General features: G+C 57.5%; 1 protein-coding gene across 1 annotated transcript; it reads right to left on the bottom strand.

Moving 5' to 3' along the window:
• Window positions 1-3,270: 3,270 nt before the first annotated feature.
• On the bottom strand, window positions 3,271-16,026 carry NFKBIE (NFKB inhibitor epsilon). The gene is made up of 6 exons (XM_061470946.1): window positions 15,516-16,026; window positions 5,558-5,660; window positions 4,811-5,042; window positions 4,554-4,642; window positions 4,034-4,282; window positions 3,271-3,737 (listed from the first exon to the last, which is right to left on the bottom strand). The coding sequence occupies exons 1-6, from the start codon at window positions 15,851-15,853 to the stop codon at window positions 3,672-3,674; spliced, it is 1,077 nt and encodes a 358-aa protein (XP_061326930.1). The 5' UTR covers window positions 15,854-16,026; the 3' UTR covers window positions 3,271-3,671.
• Between the last annotated feature and the right edge of the window lie 1,889 nt (window positions 16,027-17,915).

The following is a 17,915-nucleotide window of genomic DNA, read 5'->3' as shown; positions in this document are numbered from 1 at the left end:
CGGCTGCTTCCTGCATCAGGGTGTGAGGTTTCCTTGGTCCATGCTCCATCCCTGCCCCAATTTTCTCAGTAGAGAAAGCCTCCAGATCACCTTGAGGGCCAGGTGAGGGTGCTGTGGAGCTTGCTACATAAACACCAGAAGACACTGAGCTCCTGTGACAGAAAAGGGCCAGAGATGTTAATCCCCTCTCCCCCAAAAACAAGCAAGTCAAGAATTTAGGCCCAGTTTAGGGGTGTACCTGGCCCCAGTACAATAGTGCTGTGACATATGCTAGCCCCCACATGAAACTCACAGACGAAGAAACTCAGAACTTTAAAGGCAAGAAAGTCCCCCATCATTTCATGTACAAGTCCTCCCCATAAACCCCCCCGGCACCTTAGGAAAGGCCTCAGGGGCTTTTCTTATCCTCAGTTGCTGTGGCCAGGCTCCCAGAGCCCAACAACCTGACCTAAGCTGAGGCTCGTGTTTCACCCTGAAATCTCCCTTCTCTGACTTAAGGACCCAGAAATTCCCAGCCTGTGGAGAAGTACAAACAGCTGTGGGTGGGTTTTTGTGCCTGCTTCCAATCCCTCCCCCTGCTCTCCCCCGCAGAAAAGGCAGATTGACACCTCCACCCATCATCTCTCCTGCTGCAGGGGCATCACTGCAGAATGCAACAACAGGGTTGGGTGCAGACACCTGGGGCTGAGGCTGCCCACATGCTGCTGGGTTTGCCTGTATTAAGTAACGCTGGTTGATGGCAGCAGCCCTCTTGTTGTGCAGAGGGTGCAGAAACGCCGTTTGCTTTTGCAGAAGTCAGACATAATGACAGGATCGGTTGCTACCATGTGCCACGACTCCCTTCAACCTGACAGGGACTGAAAGCCAGCCAGCTTTGCTCAGCACGATTGTGCCTGCTGTTACCCCGCCGGCCCCCTCAGCGTGGCCATGGGAGGAGAACCAGCTCTGCTCTCCCACAGCGACAGTGAGGCTATGAGGGACAATGGCTCTCTCTATGCCTGCGCTAGCAATTCCCAGGCCCCGAGAGATGACTCAGTGCAGCAGGGCTGCCCTCCCCACCGAGGCTGGGAAGGAACAGGGACGCCAGTGTTACAGGTAGAAAGCGGGGGGAGTGGGCCGCGCACGGCAAGCAGGCGGCACTCTGAGGCATGAAAGGAGCCTCAGTCTGCAGCCAGGGAGCCGAGACAACAGACTCGGGTACTGTTCCCCTCGGCACAGGAGGGGCAGTGCTCGAACGCACCGCTTCGGCGCCGGCCTGGGCCACAGCCCTCTGCCTGCGGTGCAGTCTGGGTCCCGGGCCAGAGGTCTGAATGCACTCCCTGCCTGCAGCCCCGCTCCTCAGGAGCTCAACTCCAGCGCCTCGAAGCGCTCAGTCCAAACGCAAGCCTACAGCGTGGAAGCCCACGGCCCCCACTCACAGCGCCGGGCAGCAGGGGTACCCTGCCGCGGCCGCCGGGCTGCCGATCCCCGCCGGCCGCTCCCAGGGGCTCCCCAGCTGCGGGCCGGGCCCCGGGAGTGCCTGGCAAGGAAGAGGCGTACGGGATTCCGGCCCCGTGAGCCCGTGCAGAGACAACCTCTGGGCGCGGGACGAGCGGAGCCCCGGGGACACCTCCCGGCTCGGCGGCCACGTCGTCAGCGAACGGGCCGGCAGCCCTCCCACCCTTGCCCCCTTGCCGAGCGGGGCACTGCTGCCACCCGCCGCCCGCCCCGCCCTAAGCGCCCACCCCAGCCTCGCTACCCACCTTGCGCCCGGCCCCGGCCCCGGCCCCGCTCCCGGCCGGCTCCCCTGGGCTCCGCTCCCGGCGGCGGCGGCAGCGGTGGCGGAACACCCGCCCTGTGGGTACGCAGAGTCGGCTCACAGCGCCCCCTGCCGCTCCGGAGGAGCGCCGCCGTGCCGCGGCAGAGTCCGGCCGCGCTGGGTCTTGCCGGCAGGAGCGGCCCGTGAACAGCGGAGCAGGGGGGAGTAGAGGCCAGAGGGGCTCGGGAGGCCCCGGCTTCAGGCCGGCCATCAGAACGGTGAGAGCCAAGAGCCGGCCCCAGCCCTGCCCCGGGCACACACCGCTGCCTCCTGCAGCGCCCGGGGAGGCTGCAGGGCCGGCTGCCGCCCTCAGGCGGACACCAGTAACGTTTTATAAGACATCTTCAAAAAAACCCCACCCTCATTTTGCTTGAAAACAATGACAAAAACAGCGCAGATCGCTGGCTTCTGCCCTTTCCCTCCCCTTCCCACCAGCTGCAACCCCAGCCCCACCATGCCACTGCCCAGCAGTACCCATCGCTCCCAGGAGTGCCCCACATTCCCTGTGAAGGTGGCACCAGGGTTGCCCCATGGGGCACCAGCTCCTGGTAGGCACTGGCTGAGGCCCAGGAGCAGAACATGGCTCATTGGCAGCAGGGCTGAGAGGCAGAGTCAAAAGAAACAGAGCAATCCAGCCCAGGGTTGCTGAGGAGACTGGGCCAGATACAGCGAGGTCTGCAGGGAGCCTGTGCTGCCTCCCTGACAGCATTCCCTTACTATTTGTCTTTGCAAGAAGGGAGGAAGGCAACAACAGCACAGTTTACTGCAGAGCATCTTGTGCGATTGCGCCACCCAGGATTTGCCCCAACCAATAGCCCCTGCTCCCAGGCATCAAGTGGGGAATTCTGCTGGCTGAGGTAGGGTCAGGAACACTCAGTGTCTTCATTCCCCCAGCACTTTTGGCTGCTGGTTCCTTAATGCCTCACATGTGCTTCTCTGGCTTGGAGAGGAGGCAGGGAAGGGAAGCGAGCTGAACATCAGCAGGGATGTGGAAATAACCCTGCCATCTCCTCCTCTCTCAGCCTGAGAGAAGCTAAAACCTAGGGAAGACCCATGCCCCAAGTTTTTTAACACCCTCCCAAGCCAGGAGATGGGGCAGGATCTTTGTATCCTCCTCACAAGAGGAAACCACACCACAAGAAGGCAGCAAGATGTCATACACAACAGCAGAAGCAGGATCCACAACCTGGTCTTCCAGCATCTCCTATGCTCTTTCTTCAGCCCTGATGCTCGGCAGGACACACAGGAACAGAGCTCCAGGCTGGGATCCCCCAGCCTCAGCCTTGAGCACTGGAAAGGCTTTGCAAGAGGGGAAGCCCCTGTGTTCCCACTCACCTTCTGCTATGCAAAGGCCCAGAGGGAGCAGGCAGGCTGGGGAAGCCCCTGCAGCCCTGTGCCTGGCCCCCAGGGTGATGCTCAGCCTCCTGATGCTGCGGGGGAGCAGCGTGGGTTTGATCACACGAGACCTCGGGTGCCCACAGCAAGAACAAATGTTTATTAGAGAGTGTTCATTCGCCTCACCCCACACTTACTCTGATGGCGTTTGGGGGGATGCTAGAGGATGCTCTGTCCACCATGCAGCGTGAAAAGGAGTCATCTCCTGCTCCTTCCCTGTGTAAGCTAGAGACCCTTGTTCAGTCCTGCTGCTGGGCACAAATACTCGAGGAAATGTCTCCCCTGTGTAGTGCTCATAGTGCTGCCTTCTTCCCTCTGGGAAGGCAGCCTGAGGACAACAAAACTTTTCCAAAGAGGAGAGGGGGTGATAGGTGTCCCACAGTGGTGCTGCTCCCACTGAACTGCAGGCAGGCAAGGTCCCAGCAGGCAGCAGTGCAGAGCAAGGAGGCAGCCCAACAGACCAGAGGAGTCCAGCCGCTCATTCAGAGCACACCACAGGCTTCCCTGAGATCTTCAGGTCATCGAAGGGCAGCAAGGCAAGGAGCTGCAAAGGCCAAGGTGTGGATGTATAAAGATCTAAGGTGGTGTGTCCATAGAGCTGGGGTAGGGGCCCAGACCTAAGTCCCCCCAAGTCCTAAAGCCTCCCACCTCACTGGGGAAGTGCCAGGAAACCCTTTATGGACATTCCCCAGGGCTTGAGGCAACAGGCAGCCACCCCAGGCACCCCCGAGCCATTGCCTGCAGCCTATAAGGGAGGACAGGCACAACTAGAAACTCCTCTGAGGAGCTTCCCCCCTAACACACTTGCAGAGCCACAGGCCTCCCCACACACGGACTCACATCATCGTTGCCATCAGCGAGGTCCTGGGCTGTCTCATTCTCCATGTTCCTCAGCAGGGTGTCAGCCCCACAGTGCGAGAGCATGGCAGCGATGGCGGCATCCTTACGGCCCACAGCGAGGTGGAGCGGGGTGCACCCATTGTACATCTGCGCATCCACGTACGCCCCATTGTGCAGCAGGAACTGCACAGCCCTGTGGTTGTGGCACTCCACGGCCAAGTGCAATGGGGTCTTCCCGCTTGTGCCCTCCTGCAACCCACAGACCACAAAGGTGTGAGTACAGGGTCCCCTCGGAGGGGTCCCATAGCACCCCCTTCACAGGGTGCAGAGGAGGCAGTCCTCACCCTGACTGCTGTCACAGCACCCAAACAGCCCCTCAAGGACCTTTTCTTTCTGCTCCCCCAGAATCCAGTGCCTCCCATTCTCACAGCAGCACCTGCCCTGAAGCTGGAGGGAGCGCTCAAGGGAGCCATGAACCATGCTCAGCCTTGCCCAAACATCGCATCATGCCCAGCCTTACCCGAACATCAATGTTAGCACCGCTCTCCAGCAGCAAAGACATCATCGGGATGTTCCCCTTCAAGGTGCTGATGTGCAGACAGGCCAAGCCTGGGTGGGGAGGCAGGAGAGAGAACCAGTCAGCCCAATCCACCCTGAGGCATACCAGTCCCATCCACATGCCCACTCTGTTGCACTCGCAGATCCCTGTGTACACAGCTCATGGTCTGTGCCCCAACCCGGCCACTGGTTCCACACCGGGCAGCCTGCAGGTCTCACCTTGCCAGTTCTGGAGCTGCAGGATGTGGTGGTGCCCATGGGGCTGTGGGGTGCCCTGCGGTGGGGCCGTGCCCTGCAGCAGCTGCTGGGCGCACTGCATGTGCTGCTGCTCGCAGGCTAGGTGCAGCGGCGTGTTGCCGTTGCGGTCCTGCAGCCCGGGGTTCACTCCCTTGTGGATCAGTGCCTGGATCACACAGGGCTGCTCCAGGTACACGGCGAGGTGCAGCGGGGTCTAGAGAGGAGGTGGGGACAGAAATCAGGGAAGGGGGGAATGCCCTGCAGGACACCAGGCAGGATGAGACACACCAGCCTACAGGAGCCAGCCTGGTGGCACGGACAGCCTGCCAAGCAGGAGCCCATCCCTGTCCCGGCACGAAGCGTGGCTAACACCGGGGCAGTGCAAACAGCTTGCTGCCCTCCCAGGCTTCAGCTCAGGGATCACCCATGGGGGCAGATCTCACTCTCCCAGGTTATCTACCCTGCCATGTTCAAGCCATGCCTGCTCCACCCTCCAGGGCAGTCTGAAATGTCCTAGGCCTTGTAAAGGACCCCTTCACCCTGTGCTTCTGGGAGCTGTCACACCTCTTTCTCAGGTTATCTCTCATACCCTTCTTCCCCTCCCTGCTGCTCACATGGGATGTTCACCATGCTCTGGAGGAAGCAGGTTTGGGGGCCTGGAGACAGACTGGGCATCTATCGAGGGAGGACCCACCTTCCTCCCATCTTCTGCCTATCACATCCTCATACCTGGAAAAGATCATTTTGTATCTCCAGCACCTCCCTGGGCAGATGAGCGATACAGCAGAGTGCCACAGCTGGGACACAGTGGATAATGGCCAGGTGAACCAACCTATGGAGGGAACAGGAAGCGGTGGGGGGGAGGGAAGAAAAATAAGTCCCAAGCGCTGTGCTCAGAAGCAGATATCCTCCACTGCTGCATGGAGGAGTGATCTACCCACCTTCCCCAGTCCCCTTCCCTTGTCACCAGCTTGGAGCTCCTCCATCCTGCCCTCTCCCTGGGGAAGCTCAGCAGCAGGTCAAGACAGGAATGTGGCCTGAGGCTCCCCAGGGCAGTCCTTCACTCTGATCCACATGGGGAACAGATCGTCTTGTTCATGCTGAGTCCTCCCTCACACCTCACAGCATGCATAGGGCTTAGACTGCACTGGGCAAAGCCAGGCCTCCAACTGGTGCAGGTCTGAAAAGCCTAGGATGTGTTTCCCAGAGCCTAAGGGTTTGGCAGCTGGGTTTGGCAGCTGCAGAGGGAGATACGGGCTCTGGCTGCTGCCTGGGGAATTCCAGTAACCTGCTGCCAGCTGCGAGCTGCGCTTCCGCTTTCCCCTCGTGCAGGCACACAGCCAACGCTGGGCAGGAGCCCGGCACCCATCCAAGATCACCTGCAGGGTACAGTCCCCATGCCAGCCCACACCGATTTCCTCTTCTCTACCCCATATCCTTCCCTTCCAGCCCTACCGCGGCAGTGCTAGCATGGAGGCGGAGAGTGCACAGGGACACTGGGGCCATCAGAGCTGGGTGGCCAGCATGCAGTCCTGCTCCTCAGGACCATGGTCCCCACAGCCATGGGGTGGCCAGGCAGCCTGGAGTCCCCCAGCCCAAGGAAAGGCTTTGTTTCCAGCCGGGCCTGATGCCAGCCGCTGTGCACTCAGAAGCGAGACTGTAACAGAAGCAGAGCCAAGAGGGAATTTCCAGTCCCCTCCGATGACCTGCTGCACTCCCAGGCCTCCTTGGAAGGAGGGACCAGTCCCAGCCACTGTCGCCACTGCGCTGGGTGGCTTTTATCTCTGTCAGATGTCAGCTCCAAAGTGAAACCCAGGCTCTAAGCAGGCTCCTGCCACTCATGCTGCTTAGTGAAGGCAAACAGGGCTGACGGACAGAGGGCAAGAGCTGTGCCAGCCCCAGCAAAACACCCTGCTCACCATACAGCCCAGCTCTGCGATGGCACCTGCAGTGAGAGACGGACAGCATCCCTCACAGGCAGGAGGGCAAGACCGGGCCCCAAGGTGTTGCAGTGAAGAAGTGGGGCTGCCTTCTCGCCAGCTGCCAGGGGACATGAGTGTGCTGAGAAACCCAGAGGCCAGTCCACAAGAGTTAAGCCCCATTTTTGGTGATAAAACAATGCTGGTTCCTCTTCACTCTGCCATCATGGGGAAAAGCTGTGGCCAGCAGGAGAGGCTTTGTCCCTGGGGAAGCCCCAGGTCATGCTGCAGCAGGGAACTCCCCAATGGAAGGAGAGGCCACTCACATTTGCCACTGTACCACCACAGGGTGCATCCCCACTGTCAGTGCTCCCGGGGCAGGGGAGGGGGCTGTGAGCCGGGGCAGAGCAGCTCCATGGGCAGGGGCAGAGGCACAGCCAAGGGGCCCAGGCCAGGGTAGCACAGGGCAAGAGCAAGGGGCAGAGCTGCAGAAACAGCTCTAAGAACACCCCTCCCGTTGCCAGGCTGTTGCCTGGGTATGATCCAGGCAGGGAGATTCTCTGTGGGCTTTGCATCAGGTCTCTGGTCCCCATGGTGGCACCTGCACCAAGGTGTCCTTTGCCCGCTTGAAGGGACAGCCCCTGTTTCTCCACACTCATTCCCAGGCACCACATGCAGAAGGCCACAGGATCTGTCTTTTTCAGGTACAGAAGAGATACAACCGCTCAGTCAGGGGACTTCACAAGGCAACTGGACTTGAACTTTAAACCTCCACTGCTTTCAATTCCCAGAGCAGTGCTGGGCTCCTGGGGGAAAGAGCAGAGCCTGGGGTCCCCCCCACCACAGCCAGCCCCAACCTGCCCAGGAATCCCCCAGCCCCTCTGTCACTACCCACAGCACACGACGCCATCACATGGGGAGAAGTGAGGCAGTCAACCAGGGGACATGGAAACCCCAGGCAGCTCTTCCTGGCTTGGGTGCCTTTCCCGCTCAACAAGGCGGCAGACACTCAGGGCTGAGCAAGTCTGGGATCTGTGCTGTGGAGGCAATGGGGTTGAGCATCCCCAGCCACCCAGACCTCAGGCTTTCACCCCAAAGCTGGGATGTGCCTGCTTCAAAGGATTGCTTTCACCCTTCCTTCTTCATTCTCTGCCCGGGTGCAGCCTCCTCCTGTGCTTTCATTTCTGCATTCGTTCCCCCCTCTTAATTGACAGCCCTCAACTTCCTGAAATGGCTGCAAGAGCCGTGAACTACTTGGAATCATGGTGAGGACACCTGGAATGAGCGCACCAAGAGCACATGTGCACTCTGTGCCACAGGCTGTTGATGTCAACCCGGAATCAGGATTGCCTCCAGCTAACCCAGGAAACCTCCTGCTCCTGGGAGACCTGAGGTGCAGGCATCATGCCAATCTCCACTTTCTTCCGGCCAAGGCTACATGCACACATCTCTCTGCCATGGCAGCGTGCGGTCCAGCTGCTGACAGGCTGCTGCACGCAGGCACACAGTGCTCACAGCTGAGCCTCAGAGCCAGGGCACGGTGATGGAGAGATGCCTGCTCACTGCCAGGCACTGCTCCTCACCCAGCCACGTGCCTTTGCCAGAATAAACCCTCCACCCCTCCATCTCAGACCCTCTCTCAGCTGCCTGCACACCTCTGCCTTCTCTGCTTGCCAGCTCCCCATGCTCCTGCCTGCAGCTGTGGGGTGGGTGCCCGGCGGCGACTTTTGGAAAGGGCAAACATGAGTTTGGAAAGGGCTGTGGATGGAGGAGCTGTGGGCAAGGGAAATGTGATCAGCCTAAGAGCACAGACTGCTGGGCTTGCTCTCAGCTTTGCCACTTGCTCACCAGCTCCGTCCTGGCACAAGCAGTCTCATTAGTGCTCTGAATTGCAAAGGCACAGGGCATCCCTGGCACAAGGCGATCTGCCCATCATCAGAGAGATAATGATGCTGGAGCAGAGGGGATGTCGCCAGGTCTGAGCATGCCGTGCCCAAGGCAGTCCTAGTTCATCCATTTCCATAGTGCTGTCCATCTCCCAAGCTTCTGAGTGACCTTAAGTGCCTGGTAGGAAAACTGTCCACACCTGAGGACTGGAGGCAGGAGAATGGGGTAAGGGTGCCACCAGCTTGGACACACAGGCAGAACTGAGGAAGTCCCAGCAGATCTCCAGCTATCCTCTCCTCTCCCTCCAGAAAAGGGGCAGACCATGCAGATCCGATCATGCAGATCCCAGCCATGTGCAGAACAAGACACCTTGCCCTCAGAAGTCTCTCCCTTCACTAACCCCAGAATCACCTAGGACAAGGGCTCCAGCATTCAGTAGAATTACCTTTTTTTCTAGTATTTTCTCTTTCTACATTTTTCTCCTTTTCTAGATAAGATCCCTGTCTGCAGCAGGAATAGTTCACTCCCAGCTCCTCATTTTGGCTGAGTGGAGCAGTGGGAAATCATGCAAACAAAACACATGAAAAACTTGTTCGGGAGAGGAAATGGCCCCAGCAGCAACATTACGGAGAGCAAGGGAGGAGGAAAACAGCAGGGGAATTCCACACTTACCCTGCTCTCCTGTTGCAGCCCTGTAACCTGCACTGCTAACCGCTTCCTCAGCCATCAGGATGAACCTCTGCCAGCAGGCTCAGCCAGCACAGCCCCATCCTGCCCTGCAGCCCTCTGCCAGCCCAGCCTGGCTCCCTTCCTCCCTGCATACCGATGCAATGCTGCCCTGCTCCAAAAAGCTGTTCCAGCTGCCCTCCGGCAGCTCCAAGGGAGCAGCGAATCCCAGCCAGCTGTAGGCTCATCCCCATATCCTCTGCTCCAGCCCTGGGTCTCCTCTGGTGCAGGTTTTCCTTTCCCTTTCCCTGGGGGAGGGGGGAGGAAGGCTGCTGCTATTGGGACCAAAGAGAGAGCTGGGAACTGATGGAGCAGGGGAGACAGACTCCAGCTTTCCTGTGGTGCTCTGCGGAGGGTCTGGTGTGGCTGCTGGCGATGAGGGGTGCTGGAGGCTGCCTGGTAGGGGAGGCACTGCAAGAGGGCTGCGGGCGTCTTGTTTTCCAGTGAGGTGGGGAGATGAAGGTGCCCCTGTTCACCCACGTACGGCACCCCTGGCCTCATATGCTCTAGCCTCTGCACCCACACATATGAGCATTCTTCTCAGTTTCTGAGCAGATGGTGTGTCCGGGATTGCACAAGCACTAAACATCAGATGCATGAGGACTGCTCCCTGCAATACAGGGGTCTGTCCCACACTACCATCACTGCAGGGATGGGCCCAGCCAGAAAGCAGGCCAGCACACCCCAGAGGGTCATGGCTGAGAAGCAAGATGAGCAACTGCAATAAAAGCAGCAAACATCCCAAAATGCCACAGCCAATGGACCTTTTAAATGGAGCAAATTCCCATTCTCGCTCATCAGGAGGCAAATACATTCTCCTACAGTTTCTGTACACACAGAGATCTTGAAGTCAGAACAGCCTCTTGGAAGAGGACAGTGCCTGGACTTTGCCAGGGCCTGTACAACACAGCCCAGGAATCATCTACAGCCTCTCAAGTATCCTCACTGCCTCAGGATTTTCTTCTAATGAGACCAGCAGTGGGTCTAGGATACCTCAGGGCCTCCTCAGCCCTGCATCTGCCCCATCAAAGGGGCTTCCCACCTCCCAGATGCACAGGGTATCACATGGAGCTCATTGAGAGGTGCCCAGTAACCACTTTCACAGCTCAGACCCCATGGCCTCTCTTCCTGCACAGTCACATCTGACTCCTTTTATCCACATTGTATTAAAAAAACCCACAAGCCAACAAAAATCAAACTCTGTGTTAATTTAGCTGAGCTCAACCCTTTCCCAGCAGCAGCTAAGCCTGCCTGCGGAGCGCAAGGACCTGAAGCCCTTCCCCCCTCAACTGATCCGTTACAGCCAGGCAGCAGGCTTCTGCATCCCAGGACATGGAAATTTCCAGTCATTCCTTCCCTTCCTCTGTGTTGAAGTTCCCTGTGCCTCTCCCCAGCTCCAAGGCAAACCGAGGCAGGTGGAAAGTGTGAAGAAACTTCCTCCAGGCCACGCTGAAGTCACCCAAAATGGGGGAAAAAACCTCTGTGCCTGCATGCTCTCAGAAGGCTGTGCCAGAACTTACCCACCTTACACCAAGGCTGTATATGTGATCCCTGCAGCAGCCAGCAGCTTCTGGGGCATTCTGAAGGAGCCTGTACCCTCTCCTGCTCCCCAAACTCCGGAGCATGTACAGAGGAAGAGCTGAGAGTTCAGGAAGAGGGAGCTGGACACAGGAGGTTCCCCTGTCCCTCTGGCCCGCCCCACATTAGGACTCATTCTCTTTTCTGCCCTACAACAGCAGTGTGCTAGGGAGCAATGCGTGACAGACTTGAATTTCCCTGGCAACTGGGCAAAGGAGATTTCCAAAGGCCCTCTGGAAAAAACAAGAGCATCCCTGCTTCCCACTAACCACAGCCATCTGACTGCTGGGCAGCCAGCAACAGCTCAAGGGACTCCCAGCCCAAACAGCAACCAGGTTTGTTCTCTGCATCCATCTTTTCTTACTCGTTCCTGAAACTGTGTCTCTCCAGCTCTCTGCTTCTTTCACAGGGGTTTTCCTTCACTGTCACACACACTGGGATCCAGGGGCTCAGCAACACCAGTGTTCAGCAGGGCAAGCATCGAGCGGGCAGCCTGGATGGGTCAACCTCTGTTCCTCTGCACAAGGAAGACCTCTAGCACAGAGCTACATGAGGTGGGAGGATTATGACTGGCACACGCTGGTGAATGCTGAGAAGCAGCTCCTGGCCCCACAAGGTGCCTACCCATGCAGGGAAGGGCTCAGTGGGGAAGACCACTTCCCTACCATCATGGTGGAGGAGAGCTCAGAACATCAGCTCCCAGGGGGCCCCAATTTTACTCGATTAACTGTCCCCTAAGCCCTTGTTAAGGCATCTCAGCCCACGAGTCACTGGCACGTGATTTCTTAACAGCAGACAGGCCAGCACTTGTCTCTGGTGGAAGGAGGAAGTCAGGCTTCCTCTGCTCCCCTCCCTCCCCAAAACATGCACCCAACCAAAACCGCTCGGTCCCATTTTCCATCTGAAAGAGGCCAAGGTCTCTCTCTCATGACTGAGCTGGGGTCCCCCGACCTTCATCCCCACAGAGGAACCTTGGCCCTTTGCATATGGATCCCCATGCAGAAGACAGCCACCCTCCTGCAGAGGCATAGCCTTCAGCCTTCTGCAGCATGGCACAGTCAGATAGCTCAGAGCAAGACTACACACGCTACCAGCTGCCAAGGGGGCCATCACCATGCATCAGGTACCGATGGCATAAACTAGCACATGGCCCAAGGACCAACCTGGGCAGAAAGGAAAACATGTTTTGAAGTTTAAGACAGAATATGTAGTCCTAGAGAGTGGAAAGCTCTGCCTAATTTCCCACACTGGTGAATCAACTGCCTCTCCAGAGCTGGCAGAACTGCCATAAGCCCAAGTGAAAGGTTGTTTTCCCATGTGCTAGAATGCAATAGGTGATCTATCTCATTTCAGAGGAGCTGGTCCCATACTCACCCCTTTCCCAGGACACTGGACTCATGCATCTGCCTGGCAAGGCTGGGAAAGAGAGTTTCCTCAGTGAAGCCTAGCAAAGGCTGATCTTGTTCAGAGGCTGGGGCACAGCAGTATAGCTGCCTGCAGCCTGGTCAGAACTAGCCACGACTGCATGCTGGAAAGCCTCTCTCTTCATTTCCACATGGAGCAGTCCCACTGGGACTCCATTCAGCAGAAAAGGAGCTGGTTTACACGGAAGAGATGGCTGCTTGGAGGAGGCCACTTGCTTCTCAAGGAAAAGATGGATGCTTGGAGGAAACTGCTTGTGCCTGAGCTCACAGGCCTTGTTCTCTACCCAGTCACAGAATAAGCAGGATACGTATCACCTCCGTAAGTGCGCCTACCATCTTCTGCCTCTCACCCCATTCCTCATCCCTGATCTCTCCTGCCACGCCAGCTCTACTGCTCTCCCTTGGGGTGCTGGTGCCCAACTACTGCAGCTCTGACTTCCCCGAGGCAGAGGGACTGCCAGCAGCACTGGGCAGGCAGGAGGTGAGCTGACACTTGGGCAGATGATTGTTGGAAGATGGCATCCACACGTTTCACTGGCCATCACCCCCATCATCTCCCTTGTTAGCCAATTTCCTTCCTGCAGAAACAGGACCCCTTCTAATTTTGAGCACAGGAAGAGCCCGTTTTAGCCCCATTACTTCACCCTGCCTGGGTTAACGCTCCTCTCCCACAGAGGCAGGGAGGAAGGTTTCCAAGGAGGATCCTGCTGATGCTCCAACCACCTGAGCACATGCTCCTCCGCCTCCCATACTTCCCCAACAAGCACTGGGCTGACAAACACAGCCCGCTCACAGGCACACCGCAAAGCAGCACGGGTGGGCAAGCCTGGGGCAGCTATGGACAGCAAAGACTTTTGTCAGATGGAGAGCCAAGAATTCTGCCAGCTCCCTTTGTGCAGACTCCTCTCTGCTCGGTATCAGCAGGGGCATCTGGGGAAACAGGAACTACTTGGCCAAACCCCCTGAACTTTTTGTGTTTTCAGAATTACAGTTACAGGAAAGCGTTGTTGCCCAAGTCTCCTGAAATACAATGATATTTTCTCAGCCTGGAGCTGTTTTGTGGCAGATATTAAAGCAAGGCACACAAGGAAATGCACCACTGGCAAGAGATGAAAAGAAGCTGATGGGTTTGTCTGGGTGGATGTAAGGGATGCAGCCTGAAGCCATTTGATCCCTTTTCTCTGGGGACTTTCTGTCACCGGATGAGCAACTGCTCCACAGACTTCAGCATTACTAGCAGCCCCAACTTGGTTTTGCATATAGAACCGGAGGCAGCTCAATGAGTTGCTGGGTGTTCTCAGTCCCCTTTGCATTAACCCAGTGGTGGATGTTCAGCATTTCTAAATATAAAAGCCGCCTACCTCTGCCACAGGGTCAGGAAGAGAGACCGGAATAGCAGAGGCAGAAATCCACAGCCACTCTAACCACAAGAATAGGGTTTTTTTCACAGTGCTCGGAGCAGATCCCAAGAAAGCCAGCTCTGACACAGACACAGCCTGCCCAGAGCTCTATGAGCTGCATCACCAGCTGACTTTTCACTCCTTCCCTCACTCTTTACTGATTTCCTGTTCTGAACTGTGAGTGAGAGAAAACAGAAGAGCAACTGCAACCATTTGGAGAGTTCTCCAAGAGCCTCTCCTGCCTACAGTAACCAAGGCACCACTGATTAATGTTTTCCTAGTTGAGATGCTTGTGTTAGGTCTCTCCAAGCACATCTGACAAGCAAAGGGCTCAGCCACCTTACAGAACAGCCCCAAGCACCCAAAGCATCTCCAAGCAGCCAGATATATCAGGTTCACCAAAGAACAACAAGCAGGGAGCCCTGGACACTGTGTGACAGATGAGCCCGGGGAGCTGGTCTTCCACAGTTTAAATGACTCCTGGGTCTCCCTGTGGGCACCTTGGCTCTAGTATTACAGTTGGGAAAGGTAGTGAAGCTCCTCCACTCAGAGGAGCCCCAGAGCCAGCCTGCAAACAGGCCAGGACTAGGAAGCACCATCCAGGCGCCTGACTGGGGAGTGTGGGAGGCTGGTTTAGGATAACCTTGCTTGCTGCGAGACTTCCAGCCAATCCTGGGAGCAGATCCCCCAGCGAGCATTAATGAACTAATTAGCAGATGCTCCTTCCTAACCGGGAAGTAAACACTCCAGCTGGCTCCCAGCTCACCTTCAGCCTCAGAACCAATGTGCTCTGCCAGGCAAGGACAGAGCTTCCTTGCTGCTCCCTCTACTGAGGACATTTGCTTGCTTGTGCCAGTGCCTCTCAGTTTCTCTTCCTCTTGCGCCACTACTTGGTATTAAAGTCCAACCTGGGTCTGGAGCAAAGCTTTTGCCCTTCTTAGCTGTGAGCACACTTTGCTCATGCTCTGTATGTGAACCCATGCACTCATTCTGAAAACCTTCTGGTGAGGGAACGCATGACAGGGAAGAGCTGTGATTAGCTGAACACAGTTACCAGAAGCCAAACCAAGTAACTCTGGTGTGGTGCCTCTGCCCTCGAGAGGGCATCACAGATGCGGGAAGCCCCCCCCCCCCCCGTGCAAAGAAACACTCATCTCCGTCACAGAGGCTCAGGAGGGCATCCCTGTAGCAGGACATGCGTCACAACTGTGCTGAAAGCTGCACTGTGCGGGCGGGTTGGTAAGGCAAGGCGATTTCCACCTGAGAACAAATAGTTCTCGGGTTGCTCGGTTGAGCAGCATCTCTGGCCCTAACACAGCCATCTCAAGGTCTTGCCCTGCATAGCCAATCTCTTGCTTATGTGCTATCTCATACAACCAAGCCTTCTTCCTTGGGGAGGAAACACTGCATCGTCTGGGGAAGAGACAGAGTGGGGACTTGATTTGCCCCTCCAGCTGCTAGCAGCCCCATAGCAAGTAAAACTTTACTTCCCAAAGTGGGCCCAGCATCCATGCTCAGCACTAGGACAGGGGCTTATGAAGTCCCTCACAGCCCGGCAGAACGGGTGCTCCTCGGGAGAGGGCTGGGGACCACTGCAGATAAACCCGGCTTATCTCTAGGCACGGGCTCCCTGCTGGTTGGCTGAGAGGAGCCAAGCCCAGGGCTGGGGGGTCCGGGCTGGCAAGCCGCCCCGGCAGGGATGGATGGATGAAGGAAGGATGGATGGCCGGGGGCAGGGTCCGCGGTAACTCACGTGTCTCCATCCTCCGAAAGGTAGGTGAGAGCTTCCAGCTGCTGCCGGCTGAGCCCCTCGGGCGGCGGCTCCTCGGCGCGGCAGGCGGCCGGCAGCGCGGGCAGGGGCTCGGGAAGGGCTCCGGAGCCGTAGCTGGAGTCGAGCCGCTCCTCAGCAGCGGCGGCCTCTGCAAAGGTGTCCCCGGGAGGGATCTCCGCGGGCGGGGTCTCGGCGGCGGCGGGGGTCTCCCTCCCGCCCGGCAGCGAGCGCAGCGACTCGATGCCCGAGTCGCACTGCCCGTCCTCGCCCTCCCAGCCCGCAGCCTCCTTGCGGCACTCGCCGCCCGCCGATCGCGACATCGCTCAGCGCCCGCCGCCCGCCGATCGCGACATCGCTCAGCGCCCGCCGCCCGCCCGCCGCGGCCCCGGCCCCGATACGGCCGGGGGGCTCATGGCCGGAAAGGCAGCGAGCGGCGGGCGGCGCTGAGGCTGAGCCCCACGGCTCCTCCTTCTCCTGACTCAGCCGCGCCCGGCCCCGCCTGCCCGGGATTTCCCCTCTGCCGCCCCGCCCCGGCCTGGCCTGGCCCCCCCAGACGGGGGCTGCCTCTCACCTCTCCCACTTTGGAGCACCGGGAGGGAGAGAACCCGCCCAGGTGCGCGAGGGAGGATGCTGCACTGAGCCGCCGGTGTGCTCCAGACCTGCCTCCTCCCCTGACCGGTTTGCCGGGGTTCTTTAAACAGCAGACGGGCCTGCTAGGCGTTGGGAGAGGAGCTTTGTCAAGCCGGCGGGGAGCTGGAGGGGATGGTGTTACGTGAGCGGGTGCTGATTGAAGCCGCAGGCTCTGTGGGCAACGACACGGTGGATGCCACTTGGCAGGCAGCAGAGATAGGTGCGAGGGGGCGCCTGCTTTTCCCACGTGCGTGGTTTAACCCGTTTCAACCAGGGAGACGCTTCTTGTCTGTCCTGCCTCTACAGGCAAAGGGAGAAGCCAGGCAGTTTCTACAGTTGGCTGAACGGGTCGGTTGGTCCAGCCACTTCCCACTGCCTTTCTGTGTGGCAAATAGCCCACAGTGGACTGCTGGGGCTCACACAAGAACAGCCAGAACACAGAGATCAAAGCTGAAAATAGAAGCTCAAACAATAGTCCCTGCCTGTGAATGATTGATGAGGCTGCCTTTCAGTGCCCCTTCAAACATCAAAAGTATTCAGTTGTGTTCTTCATGGATCTGCATAGACTTCATCTAGTTACTTTAAAGTGTTGCAAGCAGTGGGGTTTCCTCAGAATATACCTAAATAGCTCTGAATGCAGGTGACACTTCAGTTTGACTTATCACTCCTATTGCTTTACATGCCTTTCTGCCTCTACAGGGTGCCCATCTTTTCAGCTCAGCCCAGCAGGAGGGGAAGGATCCCCTGCAAGGGAGCTCACCTGGGAAGAGCTTGGTGTCGGGAAGGGGATCCACTTCACACAAATCGAATGCAAAGCGCCAGTGACTTCCCCCTCCCATGCTGCAGCTGCCACCTCGGATTTGTGTCACTCTCCCCACACAGGCCTTTAACCTCAGCCTTGCTGCAGGCGAGCTACCCATGAAAAGTGGCTCTGGCCAGGCAGGAAGAAAGGTTTTGGGGTGCGAGGGTAGCAGGAGGCAGGCAGGGGAAGTTTCTGTTGGCATCAGTAGCTTCCAGTCACAAGCTTTCCTCCCACGCTGAGAATCTGCTTCAGTATTCCAGCTGTGTCCCTGGCACTGCCTTGGCTGTGAGACTACAATTACTAAGAGAAAGGAGCTTCTCCCACATCTTATCAGCTGTGTCCAATGCAGGGCAGCGACATAGGCCACTCCTGTCACTCCCTCTCACACCCTGGTGATGGTTGCACCCCAGCTGTATGTGCATCTGAAGTTCTGACCTCCACCCAGAATTTCTTCTCATTCAGCTTTCTGTACCCAGCTGCTACTTGGTTACCCATCAAATACCTTACAAAAAATTCTCTGCCATTTTCTCTAGTAACATGCTAGATGTTACTGAAGATGCGGCCCCATCATGGAATGGTTCCTTATACACTTCTGCATGGATAAAATCAAATATTGGGAGAAACCCCATTTGGACAAATCAGCACAAACCTGTGTGGTGATGCACAAAGGCTTAACTTCACTGTGAACTAATTGCTGCTTGCTTTGCAGAAAGTGGCAGTCACCCCTTGAGTATCTTGTCCTGTTTTGGTTGGGGTATAGGTGTGGAGCCTGCTCCCAGGGTAGTACAGGTTCAGGAGTGGCTCAGCCAAAGCACAGAGCCTGAGCTAATAAGCTCCGGACCGGCTCTTCACGGAGGCAACTCGAGAGCCGTCACTTGGGACTCACAGTGTGCTGCAAGCCACTGACACCTCTGGCTGCCCAGCAGCCCCTGGAGGTGTCCTTCCTCGGC

The sequence above is a fragment of the Pezoporus flaviventris genome, unplaced genomic scaffold (genome assembly GCF_033815535.1).
Source record: "Pezoporus flaviventris isolate CSIRO_AGI_PZ_B2104156 unplaced genomic scaffold, CSIRO_AGI_Pfla_v1 ptg000066l, whole genome shotgun sequence".
Lineage (NCBI taxonomy): Eukaryota > Metazoa > Chordata > Aves > Psittaciformes > Psittacidae > Pezoporus > Pezoporus flaviventris.
The sequence above is the reverse complement of the archived record's forward strand: the minus strand, read 5'-3'. Positions and strand labels throughout refer to the sequence as shown.

Excerpts from the sequence above, each read along its gene's own strand:
- NFKBIE (XM_061470946.1), bottom strand. The coding sequence starts at position 15,853 with ATGTCGCGATCGGCGGGCGGCGAGTGCCGCAAGGAGGCTGCGGGCTGG. Across the intron at positions 5,043-5,557 it reads TACAAAATGATCTTTTCCAG|ACCCCGCTGCACCTCGCCGT; the intron begins GTATGAGGATGT and ends CCTCCTCTCTAG. Across the intron at positions 4,283-4,553 it reads GTGCTAACATTGATGTTCGG|GAGGGCACAAGCGGGAAGAC; the intron begins GTAAGGCTGGGC and ends TGTGGGTTGCAG.